Source organism: Cavia porcellus, unplaced genomic scaffold (assembly GCF_034190915.1).
Source record: "Cavia porcellus strain 051 isolate PalLab524CR breed Dunkin Hartley unplaced genomic scaffold, mCavPor4.1 scaffold_2, whole genome shotgun sequence".
In the NCBI taxonomy this organism is placed as follows: Eukaryota; Metazoa; Chordata; class Mammalia; order Rodentia; family Caviidae; genus Cavia; species Cavia porcellus.
The window spans coordinates 92,230,787-92,247,565 of record NW_026947485.1 but is presented as its reverse complement, the minus strand read 5'-3'; the positions used below and the strand labels follow the sequence as shown (position 1 = coordinate 92,247,565).

Below are 16,779 nucleotides of genomic sequence, written 5' to 3'. Positions count from 1 at the left end.
AAATCCATTTTATTCAAATATAAAAAGAAAAAAACGAAGGAGAAAAACTACCACAAAATTTTAAAGTACATCAATCAATGGTACATACAGTGCACAATGTCACCCTTAAATCATTCACCCAGAGCACAAGATATCTGCTTTCAATTGTTTGAACAATACCAGCACAAATCTATCTCTTTAGCAACCTCAGAGGAATCAGTGGTATAACTGTCTTAACTATTTTTATGTACATATACATACAACATATACATGTTTTTTCTTTCATTTTGTCACACTAATGAAACAGCAAGATGTTTACACATGTTGGTCTTACTTATTTCACTAATGAGTATGTTCTCAAGGTGCATCCATTTACCTATAAAAGTGTCCAGTTTATCATTCTTTACGGCTGAGTATTACTCCTCTGTATAAGAATACCACATCTTTTTTATCTATTCCTCAGTCAATGGGCATTTAGGTTGTTTCCAAGATCTGGCTATTATCAATTGTGCTGCTATAAACATGGGTGCACATATATTACTGTGGTATGATATTTTTAATTATTTTGGGAAGATACCCAGGAGGGGACTAGCTGGGTTGAATGGGACCTCTAATCCTAGTTTTTTTAAGAATCTCTACACTGATTTCCACAGTGGTTGCACCAGTCTACACTTCCACCAACAGTGGAGAAGGGTTTCTTTTTCCCCACAGCCCCTCCAGCATTTGTTATTGGTTAGTTTCTTGATATTAGCCATTCTTTCTGGGGTGAGGTAGAATCTCAGTGTTGTTTTAATTAACAGAATGAATTCTGAAAGCCACAAGTACATCCACCTGGAAAACCCCTGTCAGAACTCCTACTACATCCCAGATGAAAACCACCCTAATATCACAGAGTTTTTGTTTGTTTGCTTGCTTGTTTGTTTTGTGGGGGGGTTTTTTGCAGGGGGTTTCCAGGTACAGGGGACTGAACCCAGAGCCTTTGCACAGAGCTGTACCCCCAGCTCTTTTTAAATTTTGAGATAGGGTCTCACGAAGTTGCTAAGTTGACAGACTGGACTCAAACTTGCCATCCTCCTGCCTCAGCCTCTCAGCTGGGATTAAATGCACGCACCACCATGTCTGGATACCACCAAGTGTCTTGCGCGCACCAAATTCATGCTGCCACCTTAAAGAGCTCTGGAGAGTTGCAGAGAGGTGAGACCAACACCCGAGCACTGCAAAGCAGGCTACCCTCTCTCTCCCAAGAGCTCTAGCTGCATACAGGTCACCTGACATTTCACATCTAAATTTATCTTGCCCTCCAAGGACAAACAGATGCTGAACACGGCTAAGTGGCAGAATGACAGACGTGGTGCTCCCTATCGCCCAAGGACAGCAGTGACGTCCACAGAGACTTGGTTTCCCTGACGATGAAATTGAGAGCTTGAGTGCCAGATTGGCAGACTTGAAGGGGACTGGGTCACAGAGACGTGTGATAATTGTCAGGCGGCCCTCGTGGGCCCACGGACTCTTCAAGGAGCACAAAGTCAATGAGGAAGGAAAGAAACGGCATCACCATTCTCTCTAACTCACTCTGTTTCATTCACGTAATTTTTAATCACACACGAATGATTCTCCTTTCACAAAACAAAGCCAGGAGCTTGTGATACAGTTCAGTGGCATAAGCGCCTGCCTAGCAAGCATGAGGTTGTGAGTTCGATCCCCTGTACCAAAAATAAGTAAATAAATACAGCCTGAGTCCCCGCGGACCTCCATGACTACCCCACAGGTACCTCGTGCTGCTGGGACTCTGGGCGGCAGCCTTCTGGGACAGGCTTTGCTGCTCAGAGCCCAGCAGCACTGGGTGGGAGAGCAAGGGCGCGAGAAGAGCCAGGAATCTCTTCACACTCTTAGGTTTGGGGGTTCTTTGTACACTGAGTTACCCTTTCCTCTGGAATCACGTGTGGCCATGCACCCCTGCTGCTGGAGGGGTTTAGCCTCTGGCAAGCAGCTCCTCTGCAAGGCGACTCAGTCGTCAGGGCTGGGGTACGCAGTGCCATGCCAGGCCCGAGAGCCACTTTCTGTGAACAGCCTCCTCTAAATGTCAGTCCTGCCTGCAAGTGAGGAGGGGCCGTGATTTATGACATAGCTTTTGGACAGTTCCAATGGAAATATTGCCAAACAGCGGAATAATCAACTCTTTCACTCAAGCCCCCTCCTACTTTTTTTTAAATGAAAGAATAAATTATGCAATGAGTCTGAGCTAAATAAATAAAAATGCCACACTTTTGCCCAACAGAACTTTCTGCGTCACAGGGAAATATCTGCAGACCTCAACAATCTTTTATCTTCCAGACGATGTTTCCAGCCCTCCAACCTTTGGCCATTATGAGAACTTCTGTGACTTGAACCCTCTACAGATTTTACATGAACAATGAGCCCATTAAACAATAATGTCATTATCTAGTGGTTTGTAGAGCAGACAGAAGACAACCCCGGCCTCCTTGCATGGTCTGGCTGCCCTCTGTCAGTTCTGACTCTAGACAGCATCCAGCATTGCTCGTAGCAGAAGCTGAAACATAGAGTGAGGAATCTCTGCCTTACAGCTGCCAATTACTGTCCTGGCTTCCAGGCTGACGAGAAGGAGGGAGCAGCCCACAAGTTACTTTGTCCATCTAGCTCCTCACCCATCCGTACATCCATCTCTTGCTTCCTGCTTCCGTCCATCCTCTAGTCACTGAACCACAAAGGAGACGCAAATGGAGAAGTGGTCCTGAGAGCTCCTCTAAATATGCCCTGCCTGAGGAGGCTGCGAACGAAACTCCAGTGAGTGGAAAGCCTGCCCACTGCTCCCCCACTGAGCAACCTTTCCCTTGTAATCATGGAACATTCTCAATCAGTTATCACATTGTGATTTCAGTCAATCTCCTGGGCTTGGCCATGATCAAGTTCTAGGCACAGGGACCGCTATGCTTTCCCCATGAGTAGCACCCAGTAAGGGGCCGGTACACTTCTGCTGAATAACTATGTAAATGTGCAACACATGGCTACAAGGAGCGATAAAAGGAGACAGACAGAAATGTCCTCCTCTCTCTGCTTTAGGTGCCAGCTGAGGCTGATACCCCTAATATTCAAGTGTCACTATGACACTAGGTAGATAGCAGAAAGATCAAGGGACTGAACTGTCCTGGACATGCCACCCTTCCCTGGGACCCTGGTCACTGGTTTCTGAAATGGGGGTGGGAGGTTAGGCAAGGTGTTTTCTGGTTCTTAAATTGAGAATTCTGTACTGACTTAACTTCATTGAGGTAACTACTCAAACTATGACCAGAGGCCCTCAGTTTGCCTTCCCTTCTAGCGCCTTAGACTGTGGCTGAGTGTTGTAATCGTGTTGGATTTTTGCACTTATATAGTAAGGATGCAGAGGACTGGGGGTGAGGTGGGAAAATGGATGTTTTTTGTTTGGGGGGTTTTTGTTTTTTGTTATATAATCCTGGCTAAGCTCAAACTCATGATACTCCTGCCTCAGCCTCCAGAGTGCAGGAAAGTAAAGGGTTTTGATAGTACTCTTGAAGGCTAATATTTATTAATTTAAACCACTGGTTAAGGTAAAATTTAGATATAACAAACACGTCACAAATTTATGAAAAGAGATACTCATTTTGAATATTTATTTTGCCTCATTCAATCTTTCACTGCCTAGTATTTAAACTTACCTAATATTTAAAATAGTACCAGTATGTGCCAAGTACAGTTCCAGGAGTGAATCGGGTAAGACACAAGTACTTTTAACACAGAACATCCAGTCCAGTGTGGGAGACAGAAAATACACAAGTAAATGACTAAATAAAAGATGACTTCAGATGGAGGTAAGGGCACAGAACACTAAATAAACAGCACTACGGGAAAGAATACAATCAGAGGCAGGGAGTGGTTCCTTCTTGGAAGGCTTCTCTTTGATGAGGAATCTGGGCTAAGAACTAACAGTCCCCGGGAGAAAGTGTGAAGAAGATTCCAGGTGAAAGCAATAGCAGGTGCGAAGGCCCCCACGGCTGTGAAATTCACAGAGCAAAGAGGTGGCCAGAGCAGTGATAAATTCTAGGACAGATCACAGTGGGCAGGGTAGGAACAGCACTACCAAGAGATGGCACTTGGATGGAGAAAGGCATAACCTTCCTTTTCACCAACCTCCAGCACTCTCTCCCATCAGAAATGTACACAACAGCCCACAGCAGCGCCTGGGACTCGTTACCCCGGAAATCACAGATCCGTTCATATCACAATTGTTGCACATATCTAAAAATACCACTTATGCTCATTGCAAATTCAAAATTATAATACCTATTCAACAAGCTCTTAAATATCACTGTATTTTAATTGTTTAAAATTTTTTTTATTTGAGGCAGGGTCTCACTATGTTCAGGCTGGTCTTGAACTCACTACACAGCCTAGTCTGGTCCCAAATTCACAGCAATCCGCCTGCCTCAGCATTTCAAGTGCTGTGATTATAGCACCACACTTGGCTTAAAATTTACCTTTTTTTAGTTAGTTGCTCTTTCTAATGAATTGATCGTTACACTTATAAAGTTCTGAAATGCCAACAGGCCACAGAAAAATATCACTTTAGGCTCCTGCTTGAAACCAACAGTTTTAGAAAACTGCTGGCCTTTATTCGGGGCCAATAGATTTTATTCAGAAGTGTTAATCAAGAAGCACATACATTTCTGCCTTTTACATTTTAAAAGCATCAGTTTCCTTTGCAACCCTGAATATTTCATTTTATTGGTTAGAAGCATTATTCTGAGAAGGCGTCCGCCTACTTCACCCGTAGCCAAGGTGCTCACATCGCAGGATGGAGCCGGAGGTTCGCTCCCAGCGGGGTGCAGCACTGTTGTGTGGTTTCGGAGAGGAATGATTCACTGGAGCAGCTTTCATTTTCCAGTCAGCCCCACTGCCTGTGGTTGCCCAGGGCAGTGCCGAAGGCAGGAGGAAGCCATGGCTTTAACTGATCGCTGTTCTGGATGGTTCCAAGGGGGCAGTGTCATGGGGTCCTGGTGGGCTCTGTTCTCCGTTTTGCTGTACAGCCTTCTCCTGTACCATTGCGTGCTAAGCTCTGGGCACAAGGGACTTGGAACATTGGGACTAAGCCTGCCCCAGGACATCCTCCCAAAAAGCTTCAGAAAGTGAGCTCATGCATCCATAAGGAAAATACAGTATTTGCCATTGTTTGCTCTGTGTATTGGTCTAGAAAGAAACGAGGACACTAGGCCCCCACAGAGGCTGGGCGAACACTATGGCAATGGGCTGTAAAAAAGGGAACAAGGCCTTAGGCCCGCCCCATGTGCTGCAGACCCTCGTTTCTGTCAGCCTTCCTACATGTCCTGGGCCTCTCTTCACATCTTAGGCACACAGTCTGCTAACCTCCTCTCAAGAACAGAAGCATCGTTCCCGAATGCCAGCATGCACATTTCTCACATGGCCAAGGGGCAATGGCCCAGCCAAAAGCCTTCCAAAAGGGACCATTTATAAACTACACATGGTGGGATTCATGGACCTAGAGAAGCTCAGAGCTGAATCTGGGTCTCCCAGGTCCCCTCCTGGTAAGGAGGGCACCAGAGAGATGGTGAGGGACAGGTGGGTGCTCCTGGGACAGTGCTGGATGACCCTAGGAGAGGGGCCACAGGGAGGGTACCTGACTTGGAAGGGAAAGCAAGGGGGGCATGGAGCCGGCACAGCACTAGTGGCCACGTCAAGCAGTGGCCACGTCTCAAAGGAGAGACGTGGAGAGGACGGGTGTGCTGGGACTCTAAGATGCTGTGGACTGAGCTTCTGTACCCTCCCCAAATGCATACATGGAGGTCTACCGTCAGCATGATGAAATGAGGGGCCGTGATGAGAGGGAGGCGTCCTGAATGGTGTTAGTGTCCTTTCAAGAAACAAGAGAGCCTGCTTCCTCCCTTGCCACCAGGCAGACATACAGCAAAGGGAACTGGGCCTTGATTCTAGGCTCCCAGCCTACAGAATTGAAAAATGCACGTGTTCTTGGAGCTACGCAGCCTATGTAATTTGTTACAGCAGCCAGAGCTGACTGAGACAGCAGTGAGAAAGTCTAAAGGTAGGTGTTCCACCGCTGGTGTGAGCTGGAGCAGCAGGTCTGGATGACCCCTGTGCCAACAGCTTCCCAGGTCAACCCGGCTGCCCCTGCAGAGGCCTCAGCCTGAACAAGACAGGATGCAGTTCTTGGTGTAGGGTGAGGGCCACTTTGTACTCACTGTCATTTCGGGTTCCAATTTTTCCAGCACCCACTTAGGGACAAAAGGGAGGCAAAAAAAAAAGAGACAGATCCAGGGCGCTCGCAGTGGTATAATTTCTCATGTCCCAGAGTTCCAACCAGTCTACCTTCTCTCCACCTTCCAGAATCTTCCATTTGTTTTACACACAGTGTCCAGGATTTCCAGCTATCCTTCAGCAGGGATAGGGGATGGATCTAATCCCTCTTGGCTGGAACTAGAAGTCCTATATTTCATTATAACTTATATTTTTAAGAAACACATAAATCAAAATAGCAAAGCAGTAAGATTTCTTTAACCTGGATGGCAGATACATGAGTGCTGTGTATATTACTCTCAGGAATTTCCTGTCTCTGAAACCCTTCAGAAGCACTGTGGTCACTCATACCTCCTTCACTCATTTATCCAGCTAACATTTTTTTAAAAGAGACACGAGAAGGATTTATTAGAGGTCGAAACAGAACACACTCAAGAGCAGAGTACAGCTGCGCAGAGAAACGAGGCACCTCATTCAGCTAACTTCTTTTACTCCCTTTATGCAAGCCAGCTGCCTACCACACAGTGGTGAATTTAAGAGATCCAGTCCCTTATGATAGATCTGTTCTACCTGTAGGACCAACAGATGCATCAACAGCCAACCAGACACAGCAGGAGAAGAGGACTGGATGCTCTGAGAGGCTCTGGCAGGGGCCAATTTACATAAAGGCCTCAGGGGAGGCTTCTCTGATGTGGCTGTGCTCCATCAATATTCCAAAACCTGCAGACAGCAACACCAACAGTGAGAAGCAAACAGCTTCCCCAGAGCAGGCTTCCCAGGTGAGTGAAGTTACCTGTCTGTCTGCATAATTTCCCCTTTTAGGATGCTTTCCTCCTATTTCAAGTTCTCTCCTCCAAGCCAGCATCTCAGAAAGGTCTCAGATCAGCCTCTGGCCTATGGAGGGAATGTTAAGATGTTCCCAGGGCCTGCAGTAAGTAGGGAGTGAGGCGACATCCCTCCCTTGAGAGAATGCTGGGCTCTGCATGACTCACTCACAAAAGGCATTCCGTCAGCTGTGGCCTCACTATCCCAATTCTGAGGAGAATGGAGAAGGCTTGAGTTCTCTGGGACTTCAGGGTGTGCAACGGGAGGATGGCAAGTGAGGAGGATCCCCTCACAGCCCGACTCCAGGGCCCTACTGTTGCCAAGCCTACATTAATTAGCATGAAGTAGAAAATGGACAGTCACCAGAGGGGCTCTCCCTAGCTCTCCTCTCTGAAAACCATTTGCAGTCCTAAGGGGCCAACTCCCCAGCCCCCAGCCCTAGGAGGACAGCTCCTCTCTACCCCCCACCTCCATGGGCCACCAGCTAGAAAGTTGATCCTCAAAGGTGAACATGGATGTCCAAGGTCACAACTCTGGAAGGGCCAAGAAAGACAGTGGTTACTGGGAAGTCCAGAAGGAAGCTGAGCCCCCAGGAGGCTCCATACACATGGAACCATTTGATCCACTCCACTGTCCTGTCACTGGGTTCTTAGACACTGTATTACAGTTGGAGAAATTGAGGTTCATCAAGACTAAGTATCTTATAATGTGATCAGTAAAAACGAGTGAGGTTAGAACCCAAATCCCCTAAACCTAGGGCTCTAATCCATTAGCTCAGATCTCCTGAGGACATCACAGAGATTCCAATCTCACCGAGGTGTTAAGGATGGAAGGTGGACCTGGAGGACACTCCACCTGCTCACATCTGCCTTGGCGGGGCTTCCTTTCACTTCATAAACACTAAATAAGCGAGCTCCTCCACCATGCTAGGCACAGTGGGGCACAAAGAGTGAGTGTACAAATGCTACCCACCTTTCAGAGTGATGGAGAAAGCCCAGGGATGGTGTTAGTCCCACCTGCCTGGGAAACTGCTGGAGGCCAGGCCACATGGAAAAGCCATCAGAGAAGCCAAGGATGTGGCCATGAGTGTCTTCACATTCTAAGGCAGGCACAAGTAGTTCACCCAAAGTCCTAAACAGAAGTTCCCTAAACAGAGTTCTGGGTAACAGAGCCATCCTTGTGTCTGATCCTTGGTGGGTCTAAGTGTTAGAAAATGTATTAAGCACATGCACAACCTTTGGCAGTCTTGAGCTAATGAGGAGTGTTCCTGCACAGAAGGCATATGGGGGAGAAGGGCCAGGACAAAGGACTGCCCATCTGTCCACCCAGTCCATCTCCTTCCCACAGCCATGTCCTGAGTGGAGCCAGGAAAAGACTGTGTAGTTAGCTATGATGAGGCCTTCTGCTGCAGTTGGAAGTGGCCATATGGGTGCTGGATAAGGAGGACTGGGCTGTGCCACTGGGCTGGGTGCTCAATGGTGAGCACCAACATCCCTGGAAGGAAAGAAGAGCAGCCCAGAGGCAGGGCTGCTTCCCAGGGCAGGATGCATAGGCTCAGGAGGCCTTGGTGGAAAGCTTTGCACAAGGCTCCAGACAGCTCAGCTCACTCCTGCTGCACTCCTGTGAGCTGAACGGCTGACCAGCTACAGCACCACTCGGTGCCTGGAGTAAAATAACAGTATCTGCTTCTCAGGGTAACAGGGAAGTGATAATTCCGCATAGCACACACCGAATATTCAGTGAATGCAGATTGTAGAGTTAAATTCATTGGCGAAGACGCCAGCGCAGAGGGCCTCCCTGGAGTGGGGGGTTGACAGGCTGCTGACCCCTCACACCCCTCAGGCAAGGCCCAGCTTACCTATGGTCCTTTGGAGGTCTTCACACTGGCTGATGTGAGGGAACTTCAGGATTTCCTTCCACTTCTTGCTTTTCCCTTTGCGCTTTCCTCCACCCCCTGCAACGATGGAGGAGAAAGATGATAGGTCCATGTTGCTGCTACCCAAGGTTCCAGGGCCTTCACCCCATCTCAGGAAGCTGTCCGTCAGATTCCTAGATCAGTGACCAACACCACCCACCACCACAGCCCAAGACACACACACACACACACACACACACACACACACACACACACACATTGGCCTCAAGCCTCAGATTTTCCTGCATGGTCTGCTGGGGCCCTGCTCAGCAGAGACCCTCCCACCACCCCCAAGCCAGCATCCTGTTCCTGCCTTTCATTGCCTCTCACTCCTGTCAAAGATCCCCTTGGTGCCTGGTATCCAACCCCCAGATTAGATCATAATTTTCCCGTGGCAGGGACCAGGCCTGTCCCAGCGTGATATTCCCCATGGCCCTGGGCAATGTTCACAGAACACAGCCCCAGGCTGCACCTCTGCAGCCCCCTCCCTACCTTCATTCTGTCCTCTCATTCCCATGGAGAGCACCTTCCTTAACTGCAGGCTAGATTTGTGGGATTGGTTTCCATTTATGTTGGGCTCCTGTTGGACTCCTCCCTCCTCATAAACTCCAAGTTTCAGAGAACATATTTATTAAGGCTGTTAGAAGATATGATGTTTAAGAAAGAAAGAAAGAAAGATAGATAGATAGATAGATTGCAGGGGTCCATCCCTTGTCATATGTCCTTCAACGTGCATACACAATGCACACACACACGCCATGAAAACATGTCACCAACAGGCCAGTGCAGTGAGCATGCAGAATGGAGAGAGGTGTACACAGGGGTGCTCCAGCGCCCCCATGGTCCTCCTTATCTGAGAGATGGTGGGCAAACATGGGAACACCCATGGGGCAAACAGCAGTGGGGCACTGACTCTCAGGGGCCTGAGTGTCCCTGAGCTGAAGCACGCTTGGAGCTTGGACCTGGAGGCACCTCTGCCATATGGTCATGGTCCCCTGGGGATCCTCCTCCTGTCTCCACAATGACTCTCTGTGAATAACCTACAAAGGTCACATTGCCCTTTGGGCCTCTCGGTATCTCAGGATTTTAAGGATCCTTTATCCTCCTTCAGGACCCTGGGGAAGGCCTGACTCCCTACTTTGGGGAGACAGTAACCCCTCCACTCTCTAACTCTCCCAAGAAGAGTCTGGGTGAGACTAGGCCTCTTTCTCTGGCCAGCAAACCCTGTTGCCACCTTGCCCCAGCCCCGTGGCCTTCACGTGCTATCTGCACCTGGGCAAGCAAACTAGGGATAGCAAGGTACTTTCCAAGGGCCACTGGGAGGGATGGCGAGGCAGGTTCAGAGCACAGCCAGGGATTCTTAGCCATCATCCAAGCTTCCCTGGAAAGCTGAGGTCAAGAGCCTGCTCAGCAGTGGGCCATCTCTGACCATGGAACCAGGACCCCCTGCTGGAGGCCAGGAAGAGAAGAGGGAGCTGATGGGGTTGGGGAAGGGCACAGGAGCATTTCTGATTTCTTTGCTTATCCTGCCGTCAACCCAGCCAGGCCCAGTTTCCCCTTCCAGAGCTCTACAGATGGCCAAGGACTCAAACTTCAAGGAACAGTGTGTCACAGGCTTCATGTCACAGATTCACCACTTGGGACCTGTTTTACTCCATACTCTTCCACCCGAACCTGAGAACCTGTTCACAAGTGTACACACTAGAAAGTCCTTAGGTTGGCCCTGCAATCTGTACCTCCTGCATTCTTTACCCTCCCTCTAGAAGCAGGGACTATTATATTCCCACTTGACCAAAGAGGAAACTAAGGCATGAGAAAGAGAAGCATGACATCCATGGCCCTCCAGCTTATCAATGGCAAAGCCCCAGCCTCAGTAGAATCCTTACCTAAGTTCTCATCTTCACTGTTCTCTCTGTAAACCACCCCTTTGGGAACACTGAGAGCAAGAAACATTCTCAGAGGATCAAAGAGAGAGGTGATGTCAGTCTTCAGATGTGACACAGAATTTGGTAATAGAAAGGGAATGGGGATCTAATTGGGACCCCAGCCCACGAGCTCCCACAAACATCTGCAGACCAAACCAGAGCCCTGGAACGTTAGTTCTGTTTGCCTCACATGTAACTTGTTTGCTTGCTGTTCAGTGAATCAGTTACCAACACTTACACATGAGGAAGTTGCACATAACACCCAGATTTTGGATTTGTCACTCACAACCAGGCTTCCCACATGGCAAAAACCAGCTGGAGCTGGGCAGCAGATGGCCCATGGGCAGAACACGTGGCCTCCAGATGAGTCTGTCCCCACCAGCTGGAGCCCTCACTCAGGTGGCCTGCCTGGCCTCCCGAGGGTTATATTCACACCCAGAGACACACTGCTCTCATCCCACTTGCCTATAGGCTGCAAGGCTTGAAAGGGTCATCAGTACTCAGACTGCACGCACTCCCTATTAGCACCCATTTGTTTGTGATAAAATACACACAGCATAAATTTATCACTCTGTTAATAGATGTACAACTCAGTGGCACTAAATGTATTCACACTGTCGTGCATCCTTCAACACTACCCACCTCCAGAACCTTTTCATCATCCTAAGTGGAAACTCTCCCCTCTCTCCCTCTTCCCTCGTGGTAATCTCCATTCTACTTTCTTTCTGTGAACTGGACCACTCTAGGTACCTCACAGAAGTAAAATTATACAATAGGCATCCTTTTGTGTTTGGCTTATTTCACGTAGCACAATATTGTCAAGGTTTCTCCATGTTGTAGTGTGTCCGGATTTCCTTCCTTTTTTTTTTTTTTTAATTTAAGGAGAAAAAAAAAATAGAAAAAGGATAAAAGTTATACAGAATTTCAGAAGACATAAACAGTAGGAAATCACTAGTTAATAAATTACATATTGTTATCTTAGAAATAGTTATTCAAGTTACAAAATTAAAGCATATAAAGTGGACTTTCAAACAGTGAGACTGGAAACAGTTTTGTTCAATGATCCAACAAAACTCAGTAATATGGTTATCTATCTTATACACTTAAACATATATGCAGTTATAACCTTTAGAGCACTTTCTTTTCCTTTCTTTTGTACAATGACAATTACACATTTTGGGTTTTATTACTCCCACAGTTCTTATTACTTTTTTTTTGAAGAGAGTAAAACCAAATGTGCCATAACAGAACAGATTCAGTCAAATCAAAAGGATGGACATAATAGATAATGTAAAAACAAAATACAAGGTGATCAACAATGGTTACCATACTGCCTCTTGCTATCTTAAAAAGAATTGCCTATATTATCAGTTATAATAAAATTGAACAAAACAGTAAAGAATAAAGCCAAAACATTGGAGATATTACAGGACTTTAAAAGAAGATAATAGTCAACCGGAATGGGCATCATAATGAATCTTATTGTCTTCACAGTTTTGCCTATACTTTCGAACTTGGTACTATCAAGCAAAGCAGAATAGAGGAAAATCAGTCAAAACAAGATGGTGAGGGCTATACAGGGTTTCAAATCAAGTTAATAGAAAATCAAAGTGGGTTACTATAATGTATCCTGCTATTTTTTATTTTTCCCTTAATTAAAAAGATAAAAATTAAAAAGTAAATAATTTTAAAAAAAGAAGATTGAGATAAAAGAGGGCATAACAACAAAACAGCGCAGGTCAAAGCATAACCATTTAAGCAAAATAGTGTTTCACCACAAGATATCCTGATATAAAAGTAGTTACCATAGTATCTCTTTCCTTGAAATCTTTGAGTATAACTTCCTATACTGTAGCACCAAACCTATCAAGACAATGTAAAACCATTCAAAAGAATGACATTATTACCGGGTATTTAGAACCAATTAACAGAAAATGAACAATGGTTTCTGTATAATCTCCTTGACTATAAAATTTTTTCCTTATATTATCACATATAATAAAATCTAATAAGACACAACCTGCTAAGACCGATGGAGACAGAAGAACAAAAGCTTGATGGGACTTCAAAGCAAGATGATACTAAATCAGCACTAGCTATTATGATGTCTTGTTTTCTCCAAAATAGCGGTTCCTACCATCCAATCTTCTCTGCCTCATTTCTGTTGAGCTCTTTTTCTGTCGTTTGTTGTCAGTTTATCTTCTTCATTTCGCTTTCTGCTCCATTCATTGTGGCCTCTCTGCCACTGTTTCTGAAGTCTTGGTATTTTTCTTTTTTAGAATATCCTGCAGTATTCTCTGTAGAGTTGAATTGGTGGTTGCAAATTCCCCTAGTTCCTCTTTATCCTGGAAGCACCTTGTTTTTCCATCAATTTCCAGGGACAGTTGTACAGGATATATCAATCTTGGCTGGAGGTTTGTTTTTTTTTTTTTTTTTTGTCTTTTTCATTTTTATCAGTACCAGGGATTGAACTCATGACTGCCTGCTTGCAAGGCAGGTGCTTATGCCGCTGAGCTAAATCCCCAGCCCCGGTTGTTATCTTTCAAAGCTTGACTTATTTCCCCCCATGCTCTTCGTGATTTGATGGTTTGTGCTGAGAAGTCTGCTGTAATTCTGATGGGTGTTCCCTTGTAAGTGATCTGTTTCTTGTCTCTGATGGCTTTTAATATTCTGTTCTTATATTGGATTTCTGGAATTTTGATTATTATATGCTTGGGTGTAGCTCTGTTTGGGTTGTAGGTGGCTGGGGTCCTGTATGCCTCATACATCTGAGTATCTTTACCTTTTGCTAAATTAGGGAAATTCTTTTGGATTATTTCGGTGAATAGCTTTTGTAGTCCATTTGTTTGTGTCCCTACTTCTTCTTTTATGTTCTTAATTCTTAAGTTATAGAACTTCTTATCATCTTCTAGCGTTTATATTATTGCTGTTTGTTTTCTTGTTATTTTTAAGAAGTCTTTCATTTCATGCTCCCATATTACAAATCTGCCCTCCAATTCAGATAATCTATCCTTAGTTTCTTTCAGCCCATGTTATTATGCCAGCTTTCGATAGAGTTTTTAGTTTCCTGGTAATCTCTTTAAACCCACTTCACGTATTCTATGTTTTCTCTATTTTCTCCATCAAACAATTCTCCCCTTTTTTTCTGTTCTTCCATTCCATCATCTGTTATTTCTTGGGTGGTGCTTAGCATTTCTCTAACTATTCTACATATATCTTGCTTTATTTCATTAAATACTTCATTTTTAAACTCATTTATGAGGCTCTGGAGATACCACTTTATGTCTACTGGTGCTGTGTCTGATATTGCATGTTTTCTGTCTTCCTTTGCGTTTCCCTTTCCTGGATCAGTGTTCTCACGATTGGGGACTGAGGACCCTTTCTTGTTGCTTCCTTTTCCCATACTTTTTGTTCCTTCCATACAAGCGAGTGTAGGGGGCCCAATTTTTTTCTCTTTGTCGGTTACAGTTTATTTGAATTGCGTCAGCTAGGTGTTCCCGCCCACTGCAGTATACTAGAGAGACACAAACCTGGGCAGCCTCTGCTGGACCTGCCCCTCCAGGTCAACCTACTGAAGGCTTCATGCAGGCCAGGCACTCCCCACCAATCCCGCTTGAAAGGGGAATATGCGGCTGATGTCACTGCAGCGTCCTGTTCTGGCAAGTCTGCCCGGTCCCAGTATGTCCTTTGCTGGAGCCTCCTACTCTATGAAAGGGTCCCCGTTCCGTTCACTCACTACAAGTCAATGTAGGGCTCCCTGCTAGTCCTGCTCTCAACTCCATTCACAGATTCCCGCTCTCAGAGCTTTCGCATGTCTCTCTCCCTGCCCTGCAGATTTGGACGCTGCAGCGGCAGCAGGAAATTCAAATTGTGGCCTCCAGTGGCACGGGTTCTAGCTTCCCGTGCTGAGATTTTATCTGTTCCTGTTATAGCACCAGGATTGGATTTCCAGTTGGTTTCTCTTAGCTTAGTTCATTCCTGGGTCGGCAGGGTGTATCTCCCCTTGCTTAGGACTCCTCGTACCGCACCATTCCTGGACTTTAAAAGGGGTATCTCAGAGAGCCTCCATAGCTGCTGCTATCTATCCGCCATGTTCTCCCTGATTTCCTTCGTTTTTAAGGTTGAATAGTATTCTACTATAATGATGTACAATATTTTGCTTACCCACTTGCTTGTCAGTGGACACTAAATTTCTTTCTACTTTGGGGTATGGTAAATGATGCTGCTTCATGGATATTTGCAAAATGTAAGCATCAGTTTAAGTCCCTGCCTTCAGTTCTATTGGGTGTGTATCTGGAAAGAGTTGCTGGGTCTCACCATAAGGCAATGTGTAAGGATTTTTGAAGATCTAATGATTCACTCTTTGACAATACATTCCCAGGCTGAAATCTTACTCTAACCAAGACCCAGGAATGACTTTTAATAAGGCTACCATGGGATTCTTAGGTAGCTATGCTAACAAAACCAGGTGTACACTTTATTATATACACATATACAAGTGAATAGTTTTTATAGACTTATTCATTAATTTAAGAAAATTAATAGATTCATCAGTTCAGTGAACCCCTATATGTTGAATGCGTCCTAAGTGAGGCACCCCCTACAGTGCAGGGACGTGCCCATCATAGGCAGGGAAGACAGACATCAAAGGTTTACTCTGGTAATTTTCAGCCCATGTGACTCTCCTGTAGGGAACACCTGTTAATGTCAACAGGCATTTTTAACTGTCACTGGCAGCTGGAGGACACTGGCCAGGCATGCACTTAAACAGTGTTCCGCATATAAGATCATCTCCCAGGACCAACAGTGGTCAGCTCTAAAATATCAACAACAGCCATGTGGAGAAATGCTTCCCTACTTACTGAGTGTTCTGACCAGCACTGAGGAAAAGAAGGGGGGGCCTGGGGGATTTGTTATTCACAGGGCAGATATGAGGTAGTAGAGAAAGAGAAGGCAAGTCACCTAGAGGACGTGATGTCGAAGCCAGAGCCCAAAGGCTGAGGTTGAGCTACCAAGGTAGGAGAAGCCTTCCCAGCCACCTGGAGGCTGCCTAGGCTCAGGCTCACTGGCTTCTGCCTGGGTTGTCTTTTCTCCTAATTCTTAGTTCCACAGCTTCCAGAACAGGACAGACAGACATCAGGGGGCACAATAATGCTTCCCAAAGATGTCCACACTCCAAATCTGCAGGATCAGTGAGTATACTAAAATTACACTAACAGGTTAAGGGTAGAATTATGGGCAATGGGGGCTGGGGATTTAGCTCCGCGGCATAAGTGCCTGCCTTGTAAGAAGGCAGTTGTGAGTTCGATCCCTGGTACCGATAAAAAAGAAAAAGACAAAAAAAAAAAAAAAAAAAAAAAAAGAATTATGGGCAATGATAGGGGCATTAGCCTGGATTAGCATATGAGGGCCTAATATAACCATAGCATCCTCAAATGTAGAAGAGGAAGGCAGAAGAGTCACATCAGAGAGGTGGAACATGAGAAAGACAGGATGGGTCACCGAGGGCTATGAAGATGAAAGAGGTCACAAGCCATGGAAGGGGGCGGCTCTAGAAATGCAAAAGGTCATGGAACAAAGTTTCCCCTAAAGCCTGCACAGAAGTCTGCCCTGCCCACACTCTGCCTTTAACTCAGTAAGATCAGCACTATGATTCTGGCCTCCAGAACTGTAAAATAGCAATTGCGTGTGTGTGTGCATATGCATGTATGTGTGTTTTAATCCACTTAATTTGTGGCAATTTGTTAGAGTGGCCATACATGTCTGAAACAGAATGCTCTCAGTAGGGTGTCCCCCTAAGTGGCCAGAGCAGCCCTGAATGATTTCCCT

At 45.8% G+C, this 16,779-nt stretch overlaps 1 protein-coding gene and 1 non-coding gene across 4 annotated transcripts in view; both read right to left on the bottom strand.

Moving 5' to 3' along the window:
• Positions 1-16,779, bottom strand: part of Grk5 (G protein-coupled receptor kinase 5) — a 215,301-nt gene that overhangs the window by 104,029 nt on the left and 94,493 nt on the right. For all 3 annotated transcript variants that reach the window (XM_003479633.5, XM_063244827.1, XM_063244826.1), the window contains exon 2: positions 8,969-9,064. In XM_003479633.5, the coding sequence (XP_003479681.2) occupies positions 8,969-9,064 (96 nt within the window). The remainder of the gene's footprint in view (positions 1-8,968; positions 9,065-16,779) is intronic.
• Positions 4,506-4,640, bottom strand: LOC111754505 (small nucleolar RNA SNORA2/SNORA34 family). Its single transcript, XR_002789186.1, has one exon. It is a non-coding gene; the product is annotated as a small nucleolar RNA SNORA2/SNORA34 family (small nucleolar RNA).